This window comes from Dermacentor andersoni, chromosome 2 (genome assembly GCF_023375885.2).
Source record: "Dermacentor andersoni chromosome 2, qqDerAnde1_hic_scaffold, whole genome shotgun sequence".
NCBI classification, from domain to species: Eukaryota; Metazoa; Arthropoda; class Arachnida; order Ixodida; family Ixodidae; genus Dermacentor; species Dermacentor andersoni.
In genome coordinates, this window is record NC_092815.1 from 137,098,850 (window position 1) to 137,122,617 (window position 23,768).

Below are 23,768 nucleotides of genomic sequence, written 5' to 3' on the forward strand. Positions count from 1 at the left end.
ACTTTTTTTTAACAACGTACTTAAAGTACTCCGCGGAATGCCGAATGCGTCTGCCACGGAAGACTTCTTTTCTCCATTCTCGACACGCCGGATTACTTCCAAGCTTTCTTGCAAAGTCCAGATTCTTCCTCTTTTTTATGTCTGCGGATGCCATAGCTCACCAGATGACCGCAATCACATGCTACACACAGCACGTTGAAACAGAGGTACACACAACAAGGAACGACAAAGGGAAAAGAAAGAAGAGAGCGGGGAACAAGATCGGCGGAATATGCCGTCGAAGGCGCTGTGTTCGTTTTTTGAGCCCTCTCTGGCTCTCGTGTCTCCCCTGGCCCACGAGCGAACGTGCCGACCCCTCACTCCCTCTCTCTCCCTTTTCCCAGGAAGCATGGCTTGGAAACGTTGCCGCGTCTCCATGCCGCGCACTCTCTTCGCTGAGCTCCAATGCCCTTGCCCAATGCACACGCCGGCGGTAGAGGAGGAGCGAGAGAGCTCGCGCCGGTGGGGCGCAAGAACGGGGGAAAGGCTCTGCGTCTTCGTCGCTAGGCGACGGCCGCGCATGCGCAGAGGAGGAGCCTGCTGACTGACTCTGCGGAAATGTTTTCCCCTGAGGACCGGACACAAATGTCTTTGGGAAAAACGCACCTTCCACGGGCGCGGCGCGGCGTTCGATATATCGAATGTCCGACGAAAATGGAATTCGATATACTACGCAATTGTCCTATACTTTTACATAGTATTTTCAAGGGGGTAATCTGTGTGTTTGATATAGCCAATAATTCTAAATATGCGGGTTCGATATATCCGGGTTCGACTGTAATAATATAAAAAGTGACTGTGGCCTGATGATCAGGGCATCGGGTTGCTACGCTGGGGGACTGAGGTTTGAATCTCGCCAGCGGATACACTTTTATTTGTTTAAGAGCAAGGTGGAATCTACTCATCATGAACCCGACCAGCCACTAGCTGATTGACCGAGGTTTGACCAACCAACCAACCTAGGTGAAACCATGGATGGTAGGGAAAGAAAGCTTCACATAAAAAAAAAAGGAAACATACAATATACATTCACAATGTCCTTGCACAAAGGAAACAGAACAAGGCAAAGCGAGAAACAGCAAAATGTGAAAGAGCTTGCCTGTGGGAGGGTGGAGACAAGCAGCTTCTTTTCCAGCGACCGAACCTGGTTCTTGAGCTCGTCAATCTGGCTATTTTTCTCCTGCAGAGTCTTAGTCAGCGTACTTCCTTCCAAGTCCTGCATGCATGTTAAAGTAAAGCAGTGTTTTCCATATGCAAGGAATAAATTTTGCAGAGAACAGCCTGGAGTATTCAGGCACTGCACTGGCATCACTTGAATCTGTAGTACAAGAGCAAAAGGCAACCACAAAAGGCACTAGAGAAAATGTCTGCCCAGCATGACGAAGCTTAAAATATTAAATTCTGGGTTTTCACGTGCCAAAAACACCTCCAATCATGAGGCACGCCATAGTAGGGGACTCCAGGTTAATTTGGCCATCTGGGGTTCTTTAACGTGTACCCAAATGAATGGCACTTACGATTTGAAAAAAAAAAAAAAAAAGAAGAAAAAAAAAAAAAAGCTGAACTTCCTAAAAGCATGGGCACAGACTCAAACGAGATGTTTTGACCTGAAGTAGGTTCTGCAACCTACTTCAGGTCAGTGACCTCCATTTAATTAGAAGTGCCATGCCAGAGCAGAAATTAAAGTTTGTCATGGAGCCCTTGTCCGGTAAACTTTTGTAGTAAACTGTACTGGCCAATTTGCACTTGAGTAGGGCCCAGGCCCAGCCCAAGCCCTGCCTACCAATTGAGCCAGCAGACAATACTGCTAGCTCAGTGTGGGGCTAGGCTCACACTGCACACACTGAAGATGTACACAATGGTGTTATACAGTAGAACCTCGCTCATGTTTCGTAAAAACTCCAGAGAAAATTTACAGACTGGGAAAACGTACAAAGCAAAGTTATTAAAAAATGTGATAGACTCAACTGTAGTTTACACCTCGGTGATGTGAATTGTTGCGTTAATTAGAGCATGAGGTGCTGATGTGTGCCGAGCTGGTGGGGTCTGAGTGGCTAAAGACACGCTTTGTCGTTTCTGTGGCTTTGACGAGCTTTACGCTTGCAATGCTCGATCTTGGCCTTGGTCAGCAGCTTCTTCGAGCAGGGTATTTTGGTGGTAAGTTTTGACATGCCCGCTAGCGCGAAATGTAGCAGCACAAGGCACCGACCTGCATCAAGCTGGCAAGGGCCAAGCGACCCAAGACACACGTCGTTTTCCTACAGCAATGGGAAGCCGAAACAAGATCGATCTGGTAGGCGCCACCGGAATACAATGCCTACAATGCTGCCAGAGCAAAACATGACATTCACTTTGCGCCACCTGCAGCCTATTAAAAGTGTGCACTACGGTTGCAATGGCACTATGTCCCTCTGTGAAACAGATAGGTGAAGATACTTATAGAATAACGTTGATGGCGATGCCTTTGAATGCGGCATGTGACATCCTGCGAGAAGATTTCCTGGTACCGGAATAGGAAACTGAGTGCGTGCCGCCGTTTTTAGGCAAGACGGGCGGCAAGTATTGCGGGGAATTTGCTGCTGCAGGCTGGTATTGTTCTTTATCGTGCACACATCGCACCTCTTCTTAATTACGTGGGATCTAGCAGCCGGAAAACGTATCATACAATCACAATTTGACGATGTACTGAACGTTGGTGCCAAAAAATCGTGTTTTCCGGGAGTGTATGAACTGGTAAAAAAGATGCGTAATTGTATTGGGTGATTTTTTGCGTTTTCAATCGTGGACATTGGCATTGGGAAATCATACGTAACGGGATCATATCAATGAGGTTCTACTAAAATTTTCTTTTTAACGTAAGAATCTGCGAAGCTATCCAACACATGCACACCACCTACGATTTAGCTTTATTACTTCCTTCACCTACATGTCAAAGCAGTACTGTACACTAGAAAAGAGGGCTGTCAATTGATGCTTTAACAAGTTTGTGATCACAATAGGAAAGCCTTTCAGCTAGGAAGCTAGACATTTCAACAGAATCACCAGTCTGGATGGGCTATTTAAAGAGTTAGTAATGACACCAAGCAAAAGGTGGCGTTCATTAAACCTTATATTAAGGACCAACTCTGTTCCTTCTGCAGGGGTTAAATGACGAATGGTGGTGGGTGCAGCTTTTTTATGAAGTCCTTGATCCTAATAGGGGAAGAGGAGGGAAATTATCACTTGGGATGATAAAAATGGCCCAGTTGCGGGTTTAATAAATGCCTTTTGGTTGGATACCTTAACTCCTTAAAAATTGAGCTGAGAATGCAGGTCAGGACAAAAAAAAATTAAATTATGGGGTTTTACATGCCAAAACCACTTTCTGATTATGAGGCACGCCGTAGTTCGCATTTCGCCCCCATCGAAATGCGGCCGCCGTGGCCGGGATTCGATCCCGCGACCTCGTGCTCAGCAGCCTAACACCATAGCCACTGAGCAACCACGGCAAGTGCAGGTCAGGACAGGCTTGGGCATTTGGTTAATTCAAGTTCCCATGCAATGCTGTGGTTTGAGGCACCATACTACACTCTTGTAAGGCTAAAACTTCCTGAACAGAACAATGCAAGAGAAAAAGTGATAACATACCCTCACTTTACCCTTGAGCTCTTCAATTTGCATGTGATAGCGGCGGATCTGAGCATCATTGGTCACAATCTCATTCACCTTGGGAGTGTTCTGTATCTTCTTTGCAGAGCTTGCAAACTGCAGAATTCAAAACACACATGGCTCAACATAACCTGTAGGCACTAGTGTGTCAGTGAAGAAAATTTAAAGGCAGTACACAAGGCATACCATTCCTCACTGCATGACATGACAAAATATATATAGAGTATTCAAACTAGTCATTGGCAACCAGCACAGCGAAAAAGTTAGAAGGCGACAACCTCCACTCGACATCAATCAGAGAATGCCTTACTGAGCAAGCAGTGGATGACAATGGGGCGTATGAACCATACAAGTTATTGTGGAATCAAGCGCCCCACTCTGGCAGTGTCTCTGCAGTTCTTTACGTACATTGAGCATCTCTAACTTACTGGAGTCGAGTTGGCTCACTTCTTGTGTGCTACTGATTCTTTCATGAAGCTTCTATTCAGTTAGCGTCATGCCGAGGGCCAATAAAGGGCGGGCAATGGAGGAGCTTTCCTTCTATGGTGTTTATGCAACCTGTAGCTTTCGCTGCACTGTGCGAGGTTGGTGAGAGCATGCAGCAAAAGAAGAGAGCGCCTGTGGGGTGGGGAGGTAGCGAAGGTAAGGAAGAAACGGCGGAAGCCCCATATTCCCTAATTAAATGCATGCAACTTTGCTATTACAGCAACATTTCAAAATTTTCAGGTGTATTGTCATTGTTGACTGGCACAGAGCACCTGTGGGGGAGGGTAGTGAAGGTAAGGAAAAAACAGTGGAGGCCCCGTATTCGCTACCCCGTTAAATGCATACAACTTTAATATTACAACATCATTTCAAAATTTTCGAGTGTATTTCCATTGTTGACTGGCAAGCACAGTTGTATTTCTGTATTTCATAGAGAAATACAACTGTGCTTGTTTCATACAGAAATACAACTATCTAATTTGGAGAAACAAAGATTTACTTTCAATATACTAAAGTTGCAATATATAAAAAAAGCCGCAGTTTCGCCCGAAAGGCGAAGCATCGCTGGCGATGGTAAATTAGTAGACAGCTACACAAAAAGTAAGGATAGTTTTTTTACAGGCCGTATAAACTTTTAAACATTCGCTTAGCAAATAAATTAACAAGCATGGTGTCACGCGCACACAAGCAAACATGAACACGTCTCTCCCAATGACCGCAGAAACTATCAGCGGTAGCAGGAGCGACCGAATCATGGAGCGAATTGACCTTTGTACAGCTGCCATAGTAGTAGCCGCCGTAGTAGAATGCATCTCCTGTTTGCGCAAGTCCCGCTCGCAAGTTTCGGGAACTCCGAACACGCGTGATGCAGCCCAATTTCTGTCCATCTTCTGTTAGATTTGGCGGTCGTAGTTGTAGGGAGAACCTTGACTCTTCGTCGGGACTTAGGCAAGCAGGATTTATTTACATTTTGAACAAGAGATACATTTACACAGTCTAGCGTGACTCCCAAATGGAGCCCGCAAGACGAACATACAGCAAACGAGCACACAGCTCACGAGTACATTGACGAGCACAGAGCACAACGACGAGCACGACAACGAGCACACCCTAGCAGCTGACAACAGCCGCTTATAACCACTCCGTTCGACGTCATCGTTCGACGTCACCGTAGAAAGTCCTCGTGGTCGCCTTTGTGAGAAGAGGGTAGGGGTTTTACACACACACACATGTCGCACAGGTTTCGGTGCTCTCTCCGAGGGACGACGACCTTTGCAGCGCAGTCGTCGTGGCATCCATTTTCTGGCGTCCCCGTAGTCAGGTGGTCACGCCCAAACCCAGCCGGCGTCTCTAAATTCCAGAGCGGACCTCGTACAGCGGCCTCCGCCGCTGCACATTGTCTGGTGTTTCGAAAAGCGAATGGGGAGGTTCCGCCAATTACCTCCCCTCGAGAACTCCCCTGAGCTGACCCCTCGCCGTGTGGCTGCCGGTTCTCTGAAGTGCGCCACCACCCCATTTGGATCGAAACATGTGCAGCGGGCTGAAGTAACTTTCACTTTGCCACCCCGGCAGGCCATTCCTAACACTTCACACACTTGACCACTTTCCTTTTAATTACGGCATAGTGATGAAGTCGGCAGGCATGTCTTTGCTGTCGGCACTTCCATGCTGATAGCACAAATGCAGAAAACAGGAAGGCAGATGGTGCAACACGTACTACAACACATAGAGGAAGCTACAACAGCTAGGCTCGAAGTGTGTACGAGGCGACCATTTTGAAATGGCGATGACGATATGGTAACACAGATTTAGGGTCGTACTCGATTCTAATGCGCAAGCAATTTTTGGACCCGTTCTTTCGGAAAAAAAGTGTGCGTTATATTCAAATAAATGCGATATCTGGCATCATTAAAAAATGTAAATTTTCAGAAGACTAATAAAGTGGGGGAGGCGGGAGAAGGAGGGAGGGTCTCGGGAGGTTCACTACAATGAAATCCTGATGTTTCGAAATCTCCATTCAAATTTCCGGATAATTCAAATTGCTCCGCTGGCCCCTGCAAAGTCCTATGTATTTAAATATAGAAAAACTCCCGCAAGTTCAAACTCCAAAAACCATGCAACGGTTATTCCAAACAGAATCTCTCACTCCCGCACACTGCTTTTTGGACAAAACCGAGCCAAAGGCGAGGGTTCGATGCATCGCCAGGTACCGTAAAGCAACAAGGAAAGATACGTGCGAAGACAAGACTGAACCGGAGCAAACAGAGCAGCACACATCCTCCTTTCCAACCCGGCTTAAAAGTATCAGTAAGGAGCCCCCAGCAAGTGCTCGATCACATCTTCTCCAGCACTGGGCTTGCAAGCCACCATCCTTCTGAACTCGCCCTTGGATGCTTTCCCTCGCACTAGTCAAGCATCAGTTGAGCGGCAGTCAAGGCATGATCTCATCGAACTTGGACTTTATAGGGAATCTAGGCTTCTTCCGGCACATATCACATGCCGATGGAGGAAAGATGACACTTCTTCAATGCGAGCCCAGTGACGGTTTTGCACACAGTACCCCACTACTATTGATCAGGCACTATATTTAAAGGGGCTCTCCTTCGTTCGAACTCAGTTTTACTCTAATAATTTTCCAGTCGCCTTCGAGCTCGAGTTAACGAGATTCTACTGTACTGCTAAAAGGGGTCACATACTGCAAAACTTGGGAAACACCGTTTTAGGGTGGAATTCTGTTGCAGACATAGTCATTATCAATCTCGTGGTTAATTTCTAGCAAGAAAATTCTATTTTCCTGCCAAGAACACTAGGCGTCACGGAGACACAGGTGCACATGGGATGTTCACATGTGCCTTTTCATGCTGCTCTTGCAACAAAAGATAGCTTTACTACCGCAATGATGACAGTGACAAAACGACATAATTATTGCTCCATAATCACCTGGAGAGTGCGAAGTGTCTGCTCCAAGCAGCATGGGTTGACTGTGCACACAATGGCAGTATGTGCATTGCCACCCAGCGAGTTCCTAAGAATGCGAGTCAGTTTGGAGTCCCTGAAGTTGATGTGACCCCTGCAAAGAACATGGGTATATGTGCTTAGGTAGGCAGTGAAATTAAAGCCACATAATATCAAGAAAACCATGTAGGTATATATTCACCATGATAGCAGCATGCAATCTTATCCTTTGTAATTTGCGTGCAGTTGCACCTGCATCTTGTAATTCCGTCAAAAATTCTCAGAACTTGTTTTTAGCAGCACCTGTCACGTGCTTGCAAGCTAATCTCTGCTCCAAGATTAGAAATGACAGCAATATGCCATCTAATAGAAGCTAGAACGTAGCTAGGAAATAGCAGCACAACATGCTCAATGAACAGAAAGAATTATATAAGCAATGCGTTGTTACTTCTGTTTGTAGTGAGTCCATCACACTTACTTCTTGTCATGAATTCATGCTGTTATCTAGCTTATAGTCCTAATCACAGCTCACCAACAGGGGCCCAGATTTCTATCCCTCTCAGTCTTGCAAAACAAATGATAGAGATTGCAAATGTAAGCCTTTTACTTAATTTTCTTTTAGAGGGACACTAAAGGCAAGTATTCAGGGTGTCTACCAAGTTGACATTTCTAAATTCCCTGAATTTTCTAGGTTTTCCCTGAGTGTCTTTGCAAAATTCCCTGAGTGATGCAGAACTATGTTTTATGTCAAGACTGGCTGAAAGCATATCACCCGATGCTGTCACTCACTCTCTAGTAAGCATATGAAAAATAAAAAAAAAAAAGATACGGCTTAATCCAACTTGAATACTAAGGAATAGTGTTTATGTTATTCAAAAAGAGAATAGAAAGGATGGTTTAGTAAAATGCACAGCAAATAAAATGTCTTAAAAAAAATTGCAAATCGAGTCAGACATTCTCAAATACAAATAAAAAGGAGATGCATACAGAAGCAAATATTTTCGAATATTAGCTATTTCTATCAACTGATAGCAAGCTCAGTAGCATGAGGCCCGAACTTTGTCACAATTGAGATTCTCTCTCAACAGCTCGTGAGTCAACCTCAACTGTCCTGACATACTATCAGCCCGCGCACGACGCCTCAGTGTTGTGTTTCACTGCTTTAAAGAGTTTATTTTGGTTTGGATGAGGGGGGACACCTGCATCTCGGCATGGGCCAACACTTTGTTTTTTGAGCTCAAGCTCCTTCAAGCATGCTTCCTTTCCCATTCATTCCTCAATGCATAGGTCCCATCTGTTCTTGTCCTTCTCCCATCACTCATTCACCCCACGGACCATTTGAAGCATCTTTTTGATCAGTTGCACAGTCCAAGTCCGATTTTTTGAACTCCTTAGGGGCTGCGAAAACGTACGAAAAATCGGCCAGTTGCAAAAAATAAATGCATGTCACTTACTGCCCTTAAGGGCTCAAACCGCCACAGGCACATTCGAAAATGCTCCGAGGGCCTGTCGGTACATGTATTAGGCATTTTGGTGCTCGTACTCTGACAGGAGATACCGGGTGCATACGTGTATAATTAAGGAATACATACATACTGTGTCCAGTGACAGTTGCCCCTTCCCACACTTGTTATGCTTCACAGCGTAACATTACTGTAATGAGGTGAAGCTGACTTTCGGGAACCGGCAGTAAGCAACGTGCCGTGCTTTCTGAACTTCGAAGCCAATCATGAGGACCACAAAAGCGGAGTCGGTGCCATTGCTGACAGCAGCGAATTCTTTCAATGAAAACACAGGCACCCAAAGGCAAGAAGCTTAATAGCGAACGTCGAAGCAGCTAGGTCTAGCGTTGCCGCAGTGGTGGCAATAGCTGCCAGCAGATCTGCATGCAAGAGCACCAGTTCGAGGTACTGAGCTAATCAGAACAGCAACGGAGGTGGCTTTGATTAATGCCATTTCGGACTTGCGGTCACGGCAAAACGTCCGGAAAATCGGATGGCGAAGGGTCCTTGCGTCCGAAATTTCAGACGTTCTGATACATTGACTCAATGGGAAACGTGGTGGCGCCAGTGAAGCCGTCCAAATTATCGGGCATCCGGAAAGTCGGTCGTTGACTGTACACTGGCAACTCCTCCAGCCAACGACAGGGCGTGAAAGACCATTCATTACGATTCCTGTCTATTGCTCGAGCCAGCATTACCGCGACTTTCGACCCTTTCAATAATATTACAGCTAATTTTCCTTGATAGAAGCACAAATTCCCAGTTTTGCCTGAGTTTTTCCAGACTACTCAATATCCCTGAGAATTCCCGGTTTTCTCGGTTAGTAGACACCCTGGTATTAAGTTAACGCGAACTGTTAAAATAGCATTCCAGAAACCTCGCAACGATTGTTTCATGCCAAGACAGCACTTAAGAGAAAATCATGTCTGAAGGGCCCGCATAGAATTGAAAAAACTATAGGCCCGTTAGCTTACTCCCAGTATTGTATAAAATATTTACCAAAATAATCTCCAATAGAATAAGGGCAACAGTGCACTTTAGACAACCAAGGGAACAGGCTGGCTTCAGGAAGGGATACTCTACAATGGATCACATCCAGGTCATTAATCAGGTTATCGAGAAATACGCAGAGTACAATAAGCCTCTCTATATGGCTTTCATAGATTATGAAAAGTCATTTGATTCAGTAGAGATACCAACAGTCATAGAAGCATTACGTAATCAAGGAGTGAAGACCGCTTACGTAAATACCTTGGAAAATACCTACAGAGGTTCCACAGCTACCTTAAGTCTACACAAGAAAAGCAGGAAGGTACCCATAAAGAAAGGGGTCAGACAGGGAGACACAATCTCTCCAATGCTATTCACTGCGTGCTTGGAAGTATTCAAGCTAATAAACTGGGAAGCGTTAGGAGTAAGGATCGAAAGCAAATATCTCAGCAACCTTTGGTTTGCCGATGACATTGTTCTATTCAGCAACAATGCAGACGAATTACAACAAATGGTTGAGGACCTTAACAGAGAAGGTGTGAGAGTGGGGTTGAATATTAATATGCAGAAGACAAAGATAATGAAGAATAGCCGGGCTAGGGAATAAGAGTTCAAGATTGCCTGTCAACCTCTAGAGTCTATGAAGAAATAAGTTTACCTAGGTCAATCACAGGGAACCCTGATCATGAGAAGGAAATTCATAGAAGAATAAAAATGGGTTGGACTGCATACAGCAGACATTGTCAGCTCCTGAATGGAAGCTTACCATTATCATTGAAAAGGAAGGTGTACAATCAGTGCATTTTACCAGTGCTGACATATGGGGCAGAGACTTGGAGACTGACAAAGAAGCTTGAGAACAAGTTAAGGAGCGCGCAAAGAGCGATGGAACGAAGATTGCTAGGCATAACGTTAAGAGACAGAAAGAGAGTGGTTTGGATCAGAGAGCAAACGGGTATAGACGATATTCTAATTGACGTCAAGAGAAAAAAAAATGCGCTGGGCAGGTCATGTAATGCACCTGTTAGATAACCGTTGGACTATTAGGATTACGGATTGGGTACCAAGAGAAGGGAAACGCAGTCAAGGACGGCAGAAGAATAGGTGGAGCGATGAAATTAGGAAATTCGCGGGCGCTAGTTGGAATCAGTTTGTGCAGTACAGAGATAATTGGAGATCACAGGGAGAGGCCTTCGTCCTGCAGTGGACATAAAACAGGCTGATGATGATGATGAAATCGCCAGCTTCCAAGCGGGGGAGTGGTGGGTGACATTGCATACGTGATCCCCGCCTTTTACAGCCGTCTGCGAGTAAAATGGCACCTGAAAGACAGTGCTAGGGTTTTTTGTGCAAAACAACTGTGCGGTCATGGAGAAATTGAGCCAAAACAGAGAGTTGGATTCACCGCTGCAGCTGCTCTTGGTCAAATGGTGTAGACCGTTCAGGCATCCCGCTACATCACATGGAAGTTGAGTTTTCTGCTACTTGCAGTTTGTGGCAATTTCGTGAGCTGACAAAACCAGCGGAGCACCACGCATAATGAAACTACTGAAACGCGAAGCCACGGGCGGCGTGGAGTCCATCGAAAATTAAACCTTTCGACCGACCGCATCGTTGTCAAGAGTAACGTCAATAAGTTCTTTTTTATAAACATCGAATAGAACTGGTCAAGTAGCATTTTCGTCCGTCTTGTAATACAATGCCATTATCTCTTAGGAGAGGTTGAGTACTGGTGACAGAAATAAAATGAGGAGTGCCTTCTTCATCGGGCTAGTACTTGAATGTCACGGGTGAGTCTCAAAACATATAGTACATTTGCCTCAATTTCTCTATTAATAAACCTGTGTTCACTATAATACTGATGCCTTCAGCTTCCTCAAGCATTAATCTAACGCTTCAGCTTGACTTACTATTTGCCTTTAGTGTCCCTTTAAAAGATAACATAAGCAGTTGCTGACTTAGAATAGGAACAAAAATGAAAACAAGTACAATTGAAGAAAAAGGTAGCCTTCACAAACAAGCAAATACTCTCATAACTGAACATGTTCTTTTTGTAGACGATGCCCTCAATTCATTGGTAAGAAGTTAATTCTTGGAGTAACCCGAAACTCCTTAAAAAGTAAGCTGAAGTAGAAGTTTACATGGGCGAATATTTTTCAGAAATTATTATATTTAACATCCCAAAGCTGGACAGTGGGTTATGAGGGACACCTTAGTGGAGGGTTGTGGATTAATCTCAACGACCTGAAGTTTTTTATCTCCAACGTGTGACTAAATCTAAATACATTAGCATTTTTGCATTCCCTTCCTATCGGGATGTGGAGGCGGGAATCGAGCCCATAGCCTAGTGCTTAGCAAGGTTCGTAATTTCTCTAAATTTGGAAGAACAGTCCCTAAAGTTCACGGCTGGTGCTTTCCTGTGTTATTGGTTGTGAACAACAAGGTTTCCCACACACATGTATCACATGTTTCGACTTTAAAAAGTTCACTGACCATGGTACCAAATTTTCTTTCATTCATTCCAACCAAACTCCTGCTGTAACCAGGTTGTTAGAAGTGAAAACGCCTTCTGTAGCCCACCTCCTTGCAAAACTCATTGAATGACGAGAAACTAAGTGAAAGTTCCCTTTCAACTAGGGCTCTGTAATTGGCCTTTCCTGTTTTCATTAAACTTTATTCTTATTCACTAAAAAGCCATGTCATCACTGAAAAATAGAAGAACTTGAGTAGGCTTTGCGCTGGGAAAGATTATGTATGCTACGGTAGGCAGTGAGTGACGTGCAGAGGCCGACAATAGTACAATTGAACCCACTTATAACTATATTTAAGTGCCAAGAAAATTCCAATGTTACAACCGATAACTGTTAAATCGGGTTGCACGAAAAAAGCATAGGGGACAAACCTTTTAATCAAACAGAAAGAAGTGCAGTCAAATCCAGCATTACTAGTTTTAACACTACTCAGATGTAACAATGAGCGGCTGCTGCACTGTGAACTTTTGTGTGTGTTTTGTGGCAAAATAAACTGCTTACTACAATGTTCCCGTTCCGCATTTTGACTATAATAAGTAAATATGGCTACTGGGTGTCTGTGCCAAAAAGAAAAGGAATGCGAAATGCAGGGCAAAAAAAAAAAAAAAAAAATGTGAGCTGCTTCATCACACCTGCCTTTGTGCCGCGCATGCTGCACAGCGTGCCTTTGTCACCCCTCTGTCTCTCTTCCACCCTTCTGACATCGACAAGAGGGCGAACGGAAGGTAGACAGAAGACGAGTGCACGAGACAGGTGATGTGATGAACCAATAATGCGGCATGGGAGCATTGTAGTAAGTGCTTTACTTTACCATAGAACCCACACAAAAGTTGACGGTGCATCAGTTGCTCATTGTTACATCCGATATATTGTTAAAACTGGTATCACTAGAAGTGGGTTCGACCGTAGTGTCCTATTGAAGCGATGTCCACATACTTAGAAACATAATCGAGACTTTCCTGCAACCTCCAGATTTTTTAATAACAATGTTACCAATCAAATGTTAGCCAATCGAATTCTGCACTTCCTGTGTCTGAAAGGTGTGTCTAAAATTGGTGTGTTAGAAGAAGTACAAACAAAAAGTCATGCACTTATCCATAGCTGATATCAGACCTGTGTTGCGTGCAACTTTTCTTAATGTGAAAATACTGTGTGTGTGAGCTGTGCACACTTCATAAAATGGTGTGTGACTGTGTATGCACAGGAAACTGATCAGAGGGAGAGTTTCAGTATGCACATGTAGCATTTCTTTCTAGTATAAAAGCTAATGCTGATTCTAAAATGTGTAGGCCCACGTGAAAATTCCATCTAGCTTTTGCTCATGCAAGCAATTTTCTTGCAAACGCCAGGCATGCTTGTACACAGCCCATGCACACAAAGTATTTTTGCATGCGAGTGAAAGGGCATGTGTTAAGATCAGGGCAGTCACATTTTTCTCTTTTCTCATCATTAAAACCAGGCACACATTTCAATACAATAAACGGAGCATTAGAATCCAGTGAGTGCACTATCATTAATACAATGAGCTGCTGAAGCTTTCCCACACAAGATTCAATGCGTTAGCTTTCTTAGGGTACATCACGCACTTTATGGGGGCTGTGTATTTATGTAGGTTTGCATATTTGTATCCAACTGCATTCCCGCCTACGTGGTTCACTGGGAAAACAGTGGTCAAATGGGGAGCACATTGGGCTACCGTGCTGAGGGTTTCAAACCAACAATAGGACCAACTTGGGTCATTGAGTATGTGGCAACGTGTACATAAGTGCCGCTCTCCAACAAACCTCGACATGGGTCACTGCAGACGCAGGTCTGGGTAGGTACCGCTGTTCAAAGAAACTCTGATGACTTGGAGCACTGGATATGTGTCACTCGGTCTGTGCTGGTCTCCAATGAACCTACCGTAAAAACCCGCGCATAATACGAGGTTTTTTTCCTATTATGAGCGACCCAAATTTTCGCCTCGTGCTATACGCGGATCCGAACAAAAATTTCAGTCAGAAATTTGGGCTAGAAGTTTTGGTTTCGTTATTGCTGCATGGCTATGGCTTGACTTTGTTATTGCTGCGTGGCTACGGCTTGACTTCGTTATTGCTGCATGGCTACCGCTTGGCTTCCTTATTGCTTCGTGGTTACGGCTTGGTTTCGCTATTGCTGTGCGACTACAGCATCGTTTCTTTATTGTTGAGTGTGCACCTTGGCAGCACACGTGCAAACCACGTTTCGCGAAGTGTATCTTCTTTATTCTGCATTGAAGGACCAAGTTGTCCGGACCACGAAAACAGTACTCGGCTGCTTTCAAGAGAAAGGTTATTTTAGCCGCACAGGACATCGGCAACAGTGCGGCCGGGAGGCAGTTTGGCGTCAACGAGGGAAGCATTCGTGCGTGGCGTCGACAGAAGGAAGGCCTTTTCGCGTGCAGCGGAACGCGAAGAAGCTTTCGTGGCTCGAAGAGTAGGCCGTTCCCGGAAATCGTACTCGCCCTGACGGAGTTCGTACGCCAACAGCAAGCCGTCCATCTAGCTGTGAGGGTGGAGCTTATGCAGGGAAAAGCTAAGGAGCTTGCAAGAGAAAAAGGGCTACTGAGCTCCACCTTCAAAGCGAGCAAGCACTGGATTTATTGCTACATGTGCCGTGCTGGATTTTCCTTACACCGCCGAACTTCGACTTTGCAAAAGCTGCCTGAATCGTTCGAAGAGCTGCTTGTGGCTTTCCAGCGCCGCGGTATTTCGCTGCACAAGTCCAACAACTTCCAGCTAGGGCAAATCGGCAATGCTGACCAAACGCCAGTTTATCTGGACATGTCATCGCCCCTCACCGTGCACGAAAAGGGTTATAAACAAGTTTATGACTAGTCCACTGGCAATGACAAAATGCAAGTTACCGTAATGTTGTCGTGCACGGCAGATGGACGCAAGCTCCCGCACTATGTCGTCTTCAAGCGCAAGACAGTGCCTAGAGGTGAGAAGCTGCCAAAAATTTGGTCGTGAGATGCCATGAGAAAGGTTGGATGAACGAAAATCTTGTGCTCGACTGGATAAAGTCCGTGTGGTATAGGCGGCCACGTGCACTGTTATCATTTCCGTCCATCTTCGTGCTGGACGCATTTCATTGCCATTTGGCAGACTCAGTGAAGAGGCTGTTGTGCAAATCCGGCACTGAACTCGTTGTTGGCGTCAACAAGCCGTTCAAGGACGCAGTCAAGTGGTGTTATGCAGATTGGATGGGCTCAGGTGAGCCTGCAGTAACACCGACCGGGCGGCTGAAGCAGGCTTCGCCAGCCACGCTATGCAAGTGGATTGTGGACGCATGGGCCAGCATACCAGAGGACCTTGTGCGTCGTGCATTCAAGAAGTGCAGCATCTCGAACGCACTCGATGGCACAGAGGATGAGTACCTCTGGGAAGATATGTCCGACAAGGAACTATCTGAAGAAAGGGCAGCTGAGGAAGACAGCGACTGAAGTGCAGAGTGCAATTTAATGTTTTCTTAGAGTCTTCCTAACACGTATTATACGCGGTGTTAAGAACGGCCAGCTGCAGTGCAAGTTTGCCACCCACTTACGACTATGACGGCAACATACTGGGAGCGTCGCCGCCAACTTCTAGCCACAGCGTGACTAAATCGACTTTGTGACGGAATGAGTTCGGCGGGCCAACTATTGTTCCCAAACTCCCCAACGCGCTACCCGAAACGGCTCCGAGTTCTACGGGGCCCTCTGACGTCTGTCCCGGACCTTCGAACGTGTGTGCTTTTGTGCGTGTAGACCGTCCTGCGGAGAGGCGGCTCGTTTGCGATCACCAAACGAACGTTCGCGTCCCCTTGTATCGCGGGAGGACCGAGTGTTTAAAAACTGCTGTTGTGCGGATGCTCGACACACTTTTCTTAAGCAGTCATGTTGGACTGAGACATTCTCTCTCAAGCAGTCATGTTAGACTGATATAAATACTGTAAATAAACCCATGTTCCTCGTTCTCGATGAGAAGCAGTCCTTCCCTTCATCAACGTCCTCAGCGTGGATACGTTGGACGACGGCATGGGCCAGCTACCTTCTAATTCATGCCCGACTCCAATCTTGACAATGGATCACGAGCGATGGGATTGAGCCCCCAATCCTGACAGCGGATAAAAACTTCTTTTCCATTTCGCGTCCCAAAAATTTCACTTCATGCTAAATGCTGGTTCGTATTATATACAGGTTTATACGGTACTTGATGCCAGCATTGGTCACTGGGTATATTCCACTGTGTATGCCGTCCTTCAATGAACCTCTTTGACACCAACTTGGGTAACTAGGTATGTGACACTGGGAATGTGCTGTTCTGCTATGTCTGGATGGATGGAAAAGCTTTATTGAGGTCCACTGGAATGTGCACTAGCACGTAGCAGGCCGCTCCCACGCTGAGACAGAAAGACCTAGCCTCTCCACCACTGTGTATGATGAAAAGGATTCCTTAAATTCTGAAAAGGATTCCTCCAATGCTGAATGCTATCGAACCAAAGTCACAAGGGTTTCTCAGGGACAGCAAGCTGATGCATAAGAAGCAGGCTGCACCACAAATGCGCCACTTTTAAATGAATGCCTTTCACCCCAACACTTTAGCTATCTGCACCGTGAGTGCCACTCTTCAATGAACCTCTCGCCAACTTGGGTCACTGAGTATGTGCCCCTGAGTGTGTGGCAAGCGAGGGAACAATTTTCAGCATAGCCCAGGAACCGGAGCACCACGCTTCTCGTCTCAGAGGCCGCGGGTGGACTTCTCGGTGGCGCAGCATGACCAGAAAGAAGTGCGAGAGTCCAGTTGCCACATGACACGCTTCTCAGTGTTTGCACGCATTGGTGGCCGTTGCATTTCGGAGGCCATGCACAGGCTTTGCAGCATCGGCACTAGATGGCGTCGACCGTTCTTAAGTGCGAAAGAGGAGTTCCGCCGCAGTACATGCCTCGTATATAACTCATTCTGATGGTGGTAATACGTTGTGTCGCTATATTGACTCAACGCTAACGCATAACTGTCGACAGTCATCAAGAGATCGGCTCTGCCACAACTTTTTTTTTGCATGAGATTAAGTAAACTTGGAAAATATATTTTCTCCACAAAAAGTATTTGTTGCTGTGACCCTGAGGGATGCCACAATTTTGAAATTTCTACAGTAACAAGACTGCTGCTGCTCTCACAGAAAATGGCAGTATCGAAAGAGTGCATCCATCCATCCATCTATCCACGGATGGAAGAACAGACCAACAGAGAGATAGGATGGACCCCCAAAAAGTATGTGAAGTACCCTAAGAATACTGCTGCATTAACATATGTTTCACAACTTAGTGGTGTGAAATTACTGCACACTGAAGACTGAAGTCGCACACAAATTATGCAATGAATTCTGACGTTACCTTTCTCCTCGGCTGAGCTTGGAAATGACTTGCGTGAGGAATGTGAGAGAGACGTTGATGCGGGTGCTCTCCCGAAAACGTTCTCCTAAGTCCCCACACTGCTCTGTGCGTTCTGACCCCGCAAGGTCTACTAAGTTCTGCACAAAAAAACAAACAGATTACTAAGTGTATTAGGGCTACTCGAGCAAAATTTAGGGCTGCTTTCACATGCCTGCCAACTTGTGAACCGAATTTAAAGAAGCCATGAACATGACATTCGTAACACCAATATTATACCACATTGCCATTAACATTGGTAGTAGCACTCAGTCTGCCCTGAGAAAATGCTTCTTGTGGAATATATGAGTTTTATTAACAATGATTTACCTATAGATGCAGCAAAGTTTAAACAGCGAAGACTGACAAGCAACATATATACAAGTAACTGACGCTTTTAGCAACATCCCTGTTGCCGATTTCGTCTGATTCAGGAAAGTGTCTACTATATATAATGTCACTTGAACCAAATGCCACTCTGGTTGATGATGATGATGAATGTGGTGTTTTGTGGCGCAAGGGCCAATTATGGCCAAAGAGCGCCAGGTCGGTGCTAACGAGTTAGCAATGGAGCTATGAATAACGAAAGGCAGATGCTACAGTGGCTGTATAGGGGCCTAAAAACAGTTGCTCTAAAGTACATAAAACTTACAGAAGATAAAATTATGTCAATGATTAATGGGCTGCACAATGAACACGAAATACACATTGTAAGATAATGATCAGATAGGGACATATCTCACAGAGAAACGTTTTGCAATAAGCACTACTCCCTTAACAGAGCCCTTGGGATGCAAGGGCCTGGAGGCATGTGCTTTCCAATACAACCATCACAGCGGCATCCTCTAAAAAGAGGATGTGCTATGAACTTATGGGGCTAAAAACTTGCAAGTCTACATCTTTAAGGAAAGCTATGACTGCTGTGGTGTCAAAGAACGCTTCTTCACCAAGAAACATTGCTGGATGGAGAGGGGTGTGCTGACGATATACAAGAGGAAAATGTCTCTTTCTCTCAGCTTCGGATTCCCGACACTGCAGTAGTACGTGGAGAACGGTCAGCCTCTCACCACATCTACCACACGTTGGAGGCTCATTTCCTGTCAGTAAAAAATTGTGGGTGCCATAGGTGTGTCCTATCCTGAGTCGACAGAATAGGACATCAGTACGTCGTGTTTTCGTTTTCGGGGGCCAGAAACCTAACTTTGGCTTAATCAAGTGAAGCTTATTGTTAGTTTCAATGTCCCATAAGCGTTGCCAGTGGCTTCGCAGATTCTTCCGCAAGAGAGGCTTCAGATCTGTAACAGGTACAGCAGCCGTAGGAATAATTGCTCGCGAGGTGAGTGATGTAGCCATTTCGTCAGCTAGTACATTCCCCTCGATGCCTCTATGGCCAGGTACCCAGCATATAATGACATGCTGATCAGACATATACGCTCTACAGAGAATGGAGTATAGCTCAGTAAGTACAGGGTTTTTGTGTTTACAGAGTGACTTCAATGCTTTTACGACGCTTAATGAGTCTGTGAATATAACTGTCTTTTGAAGATTTGATTTTCTTATATGTTTCACAGCCGACAATAGTGCGTGGGCCTCAGCCGTAAATATACTTGTTTCAGTGTGCAGTACACCGGATTCAGAGAAAGATGGACCAATGGCTGCATAGGACACCCCGGCATGCGACTTAGAAGCGTCAGTGTAAAACTCTGTGCACGAGTACTTGTACTGTAGTTCTAAGAAGTGCATTTTAATATGTGTCTCTGGCGCATGTTTAGTGATCTCTACAAAGGATGTGTCACACTCTATCAGCTGCCATTGCCATGGTGGCAACAGTTTCGCTGGAGACATAAGACAATATTCAAGCACCGGAACACCCATTTCCTCACTAAGGTTCCTTGCACGCAAAGAGAACGGTCTTCTCGCTGCAGGTCGGTTATTGAAGAGCATGGCATCGGTCATATCGTTTACGCATGAATAAGAGGGGTGTTCAGGGTTTGAAATTACTTTGAGGAAATATGTAAAACTGCTATATGATCTCTGAAGATGGAGTGACCATACATTTGCTTCTGCATAAAGGCTTTGTACGGGGCTTGTCCTGAAGGCTCCGGTCGCGAGGCGGATTCCTAAATGATGGACAGGATCCAGCATCTTTAAAGCACTTGGTGTAGCGGACTGATATACTATAGCGCCGTAGTCAAGACGTGAGCCAACAAGACACCTATACAAGTTCAAAAGACACTTCCTGTCACTGCCCCATGTTGTACTTGATAGAAGTTTCAATAGGTTCATTGTCTTGAGGCACTTAGCCTTCAAGTATTTGATATGCGGGATGAATGTCAGTTTAGAGTCTAATATAATGCCGAGAAACTTTTGCTCGGCGCGTACCGGTAATCTGCTACCAGACAGCTCAATAGCAGGACATGATACTATTCCTCTCTTATTCGTGAAAAGGACGCATGTACTTTTCTGTGGGCTCAATCTAAAACCGTTTTCTTCAGCCCATTTTGCCACTCTGGTTCTTTCACCATCAGAAGACTCCCAATGGAAGGTACGGAGACCAGCAAGCGAAAAGTTTTGTGAACAAATTATTTTCCTTAAGACTTCATGCAGCATTCGTAAGATTGTAAAACGAGCCTAAATCACAAACATTACGTAAAATTTGGGAGAGTTGGCAGGTATGCTTTGGTACTGACACACTTGACATTAAATTTACCTTGTAGATGCCTTTACAGCGCAGTGAAATATAGCTTTAATCTGTTTATGAAGCAGCTGCACACATACTTCTCAACAATTTTTTTTTCCCGTCTGATCTAACCTTTCATACTAATAAGGAGTAACCATCATTATACGGCGACAAAGCATCTGTTCATATTTTTACATCAGTTAAAAGAAAAAATGTGCAGCATCACATTGGCAAAAACCACACTTGTATTTTTTGCATTCTGAGGGAAAAAAATAAGATCGCTCACCAACTGGCCAATGGCGACGGCCCCATCTGTTCCATCCCTGAGACTGCTTTCAATCACCTGGACGAAAAAAATAGAAAAATTTGAGATCGTGCAATGCAGGCGAACTTGCATGGTAACAACAACATGCATGCTTTTTATGAACCCTTTAAATGCAAACTCAGCTACCATCGCTTTAGGAGGTCCTTTATCAGGTTTGGATATTGCAGAGACAATGCACAGATCATGCAACGACAACAGTGGCTGTAAACTACTACAGTCAAACTTCTTTATAATGACACCGTATCCAACACAAAAATACTTCCCTTATAATATTTGGTGTAAGTGTACATTCATTACTTGCTAATATCAATGGGAAACCCTTTAGGTTTACTACTCCAGCATATCTGATAACTGCATATGTTGATGTTCAACTGGATGCAAAAGTAAGCTGACAAACAGCTGAAAATTTAAACAAGAGCCTGACTGCTCTCCTCCTCGAAGGAGGCATTCCAGCTGCAAGCAATGCGACGTCGCATGCAATGTTGCTTCAACTTCATGCGGATGTTGCCCGCAGCACAACAATCGCCAGAAGCGGAAACTGCGCAGGGATTTCCATGAAATGCAAAGTGCACAGGACAGCCTCTGAAAAGCACAATGCAACAAGGAAGAAAAAAAGGGGGGAAAACAGATCTCTGAACCAAAATAGGTTACCGCAGAAGCTGCGGCCACTGAGTGCCATAGAAACAGTGGAAGTAGTGACGAATAGGTTTGCAAGTGCCTGGCATCGAAATATGTATTACCCATGGAAGAAGAGCACATTTTGAGCGCAAGGACAAGGCAAAAAAATATTTAGTGACTGAGAAATGTCTCGTAGCATCACCACTAACCACAGCACCTTAACCGTTGTGTCTGAGTTGGTGTTCGATGACGAATGCACCCATTGAAGTACAAAAACAATTAAGGAAACCAGGAAAGCTATTTGCTTTAAAACAGCCAACTTATTAAAGGAGGATGCGCTTGAAGGCTTATATGTGTTCCAGTGAGGCTATTTAAGCAGTATTTGTTGTTTTGTGGCATGATTTCATAGAGAACAGAGCCAGCAGCTGGTAAACCTAAGGCTAGTACTGTAGATAAATGTTGACTCTATATATGTGTGCTGTCCTGCGTTGAACCATGCAGGGCAATGACGTAGCTTCTGTGTGATGCAAGTCTACAAGATATTTCATGAGAGAAACGAATTCTGCGGAAAAAAAAAAAAAGAACCATTGGAGGCAGTAGTTGAGAGGCAGTGGCTCTAACATGCGAGATGTGGCTCTAACATGCGATGGTGCTTGTGGATACTGGTTGAGGGAAGTGGAAAGAACCTGGACACGAGGAAGGGGTTCACCCTCTTGCGCCATTGCTTTAGGACATTTCTTTGCTTGTGTCATGTCTACTAAAATACTCAGTTTAATACTTGGCAAGCAATGCTGCAGAAGCTACCCAAAGTGTGGTTCCAGGAGTCTCACTCTGCGCCATTTGCAGTGCAGTTGTTTTTGATCTCCGATGCCTTTTATGGAACAATTACTGTCATATTTTGAAACATATAAGTACGAGACTTCATGTCGTGTGACGTATACCAATAGAATACACTTCCGTCATTTCAACTCTGGTTAATTTGATTTTTCGATTAATTCGATCATGAGCGAAGGTTACGGCCGGTGCCCATGCATTTTTTATGGGTCCAAACTTTCGTTATTTCAATCCTGAAATTGGCCTTCACCAGATAATTCAACCTTGACCAGTCAGCATGCATGTGCCTGACCCCTGTGATGGCCCCAATAGCAAACCCTTTAGTGGCAGCGTCTGTCCCGGCAGAGCTTCGGGGGACAGCAAATGCGTTGAACATCATTTCCCGTCGAAAACACCCATTTTTGACCTGCCCTAGGGAAGACCTTCAAGCAATAACAGTAACTCACAATGTCTGATTACAGTGTTTACCAAGTTCTATTGCACACTTTCCTTTTTTTTATTGTGATAACAATTATACGGACACTCCAGGCACATTTCTGCCTTTGTGTGATCTTTCTTATAAAGTCCAATGGTCACAACACAGTCGCACGCCCTACGCTGTATGTGCAAGTGAAAGCGTGCAAGGGGAACCGACCATCGCTGCTCAATCTTGCCCGTGTAAAAGGGAGGAAAGCTGGGAGGAAGCGCGCCACCTTCCATCGCACGCGAGGCGCCTAACGTTGCGAGTCATAGAGGGGAGGGGGTTCAAAATTAGTTATCCAACTTTTTTTTTTTCTTGTTCAACAATGGCCACATTGGTACTTAAGAGCGGCACCTGTCCATTAGGTGAGACGGCACCTTTCTAAAACACAAAAACCATGTTAAACTACTTGGCGTGGTCTTTGAAGACAAACTCAATTTTCATGCTCATGTTGATTATATGAAGGCTAAAGCCAAGGCATTGGCTACACAATTACACTAAATTTCATTTGACTGGATTACATGCTTAATCCTGCAATTATCTGTCGTTTATACAAACAAGTCAAGCTGCTAGCAATTCTATATGCGTCCCTGTTTGGTGGCCCCCTTTCTAGTGCCTAGTGACATTCCTGCTTTTCTTATTGCGCTTCTCAGTGCCTTTCTTCGTCCCGCCTTGCCCTGTCCTTTCTCATCTTTTTCATTTTGCTTTTGCATGTCTATTAGCTGCCACATCAACTGCTTAAGCCAACTATGGCGGGGTTCACTCTGTGCCAAATGGCTCTAATTAACTGCTTCCTTCTCACTGTCTCCTTTGTTGTTAACGCAAGAAAGAAGCGAAGTTTCTCAAGCATTTGTAACATTGCTTGCCATGGGGAAAGAAAGTATAGACCCTTTTAAATATGTTTGCTGCAGTACTCTGTGAACAAAAAGCGCACGCATGCACACACACACACACACACACACACACACACACACACAGACAGACAGACAGACAGAGAAGGCCCAGCTTCTAACTATTCTTGCAGTAAAATGTAGCAGTGATGGCAACAGCTAGACCATGATCAAGCACAACAATACCTGAATTTTTTTCGTGCAGTATTAGTTGCATAAAACATTGGCAGCAATATGTGAGTAATCTTATTTGGAAAAAGCACAGGTTTTCCTTGTTTGTCTTTTGTGCCTTTCCTTTACTCCTTTATTTTTTTTTTGGCTTCACTTAGCTCTTCCCATGTCAGTGCTAGCTTATTCATGTCTTGACTGCAATGCACAC

At 44.9% G+C, this 23,768-nt stretch overlaps 1 protein-coding gene across 1 annotated transcript in view; it reads right to left on the reverse strand.

Annotated features, from left to right (window-relative positions):
* Positions 1–23,768, reverse strand: part of LOC126540031 (uncharacterized) — a 122,993-nt gene that overhangs the window by 56,454 nt on the left and 42,771 nt on the right. Inside the window, exons 8-12 of the mRNA XM_050186832.3 lie at positions 20,549–20,605; positions 17,547–17,683; positions 7,114–7,243; positions 3,667–3,783; positions 1,139–1,255 (exon numbers count right to left, since the gene is read on the reverse strand). Of these exons, the coding sequence (XP_050042789.1) occupies positions 1,139–1,255; positions 3,667–3,783; positions 7,114–7,243; positions 17,547–17,683; positions 20,549–20,605 (558 nt within the window). The remainder of the gene's footprint in view (positions 1–1,138; positions 1,256–3,666; positions 3,784–7,113; positions 7,244–17,546; positions 17,684–20,548; positions 20,606–23,768) is intronic.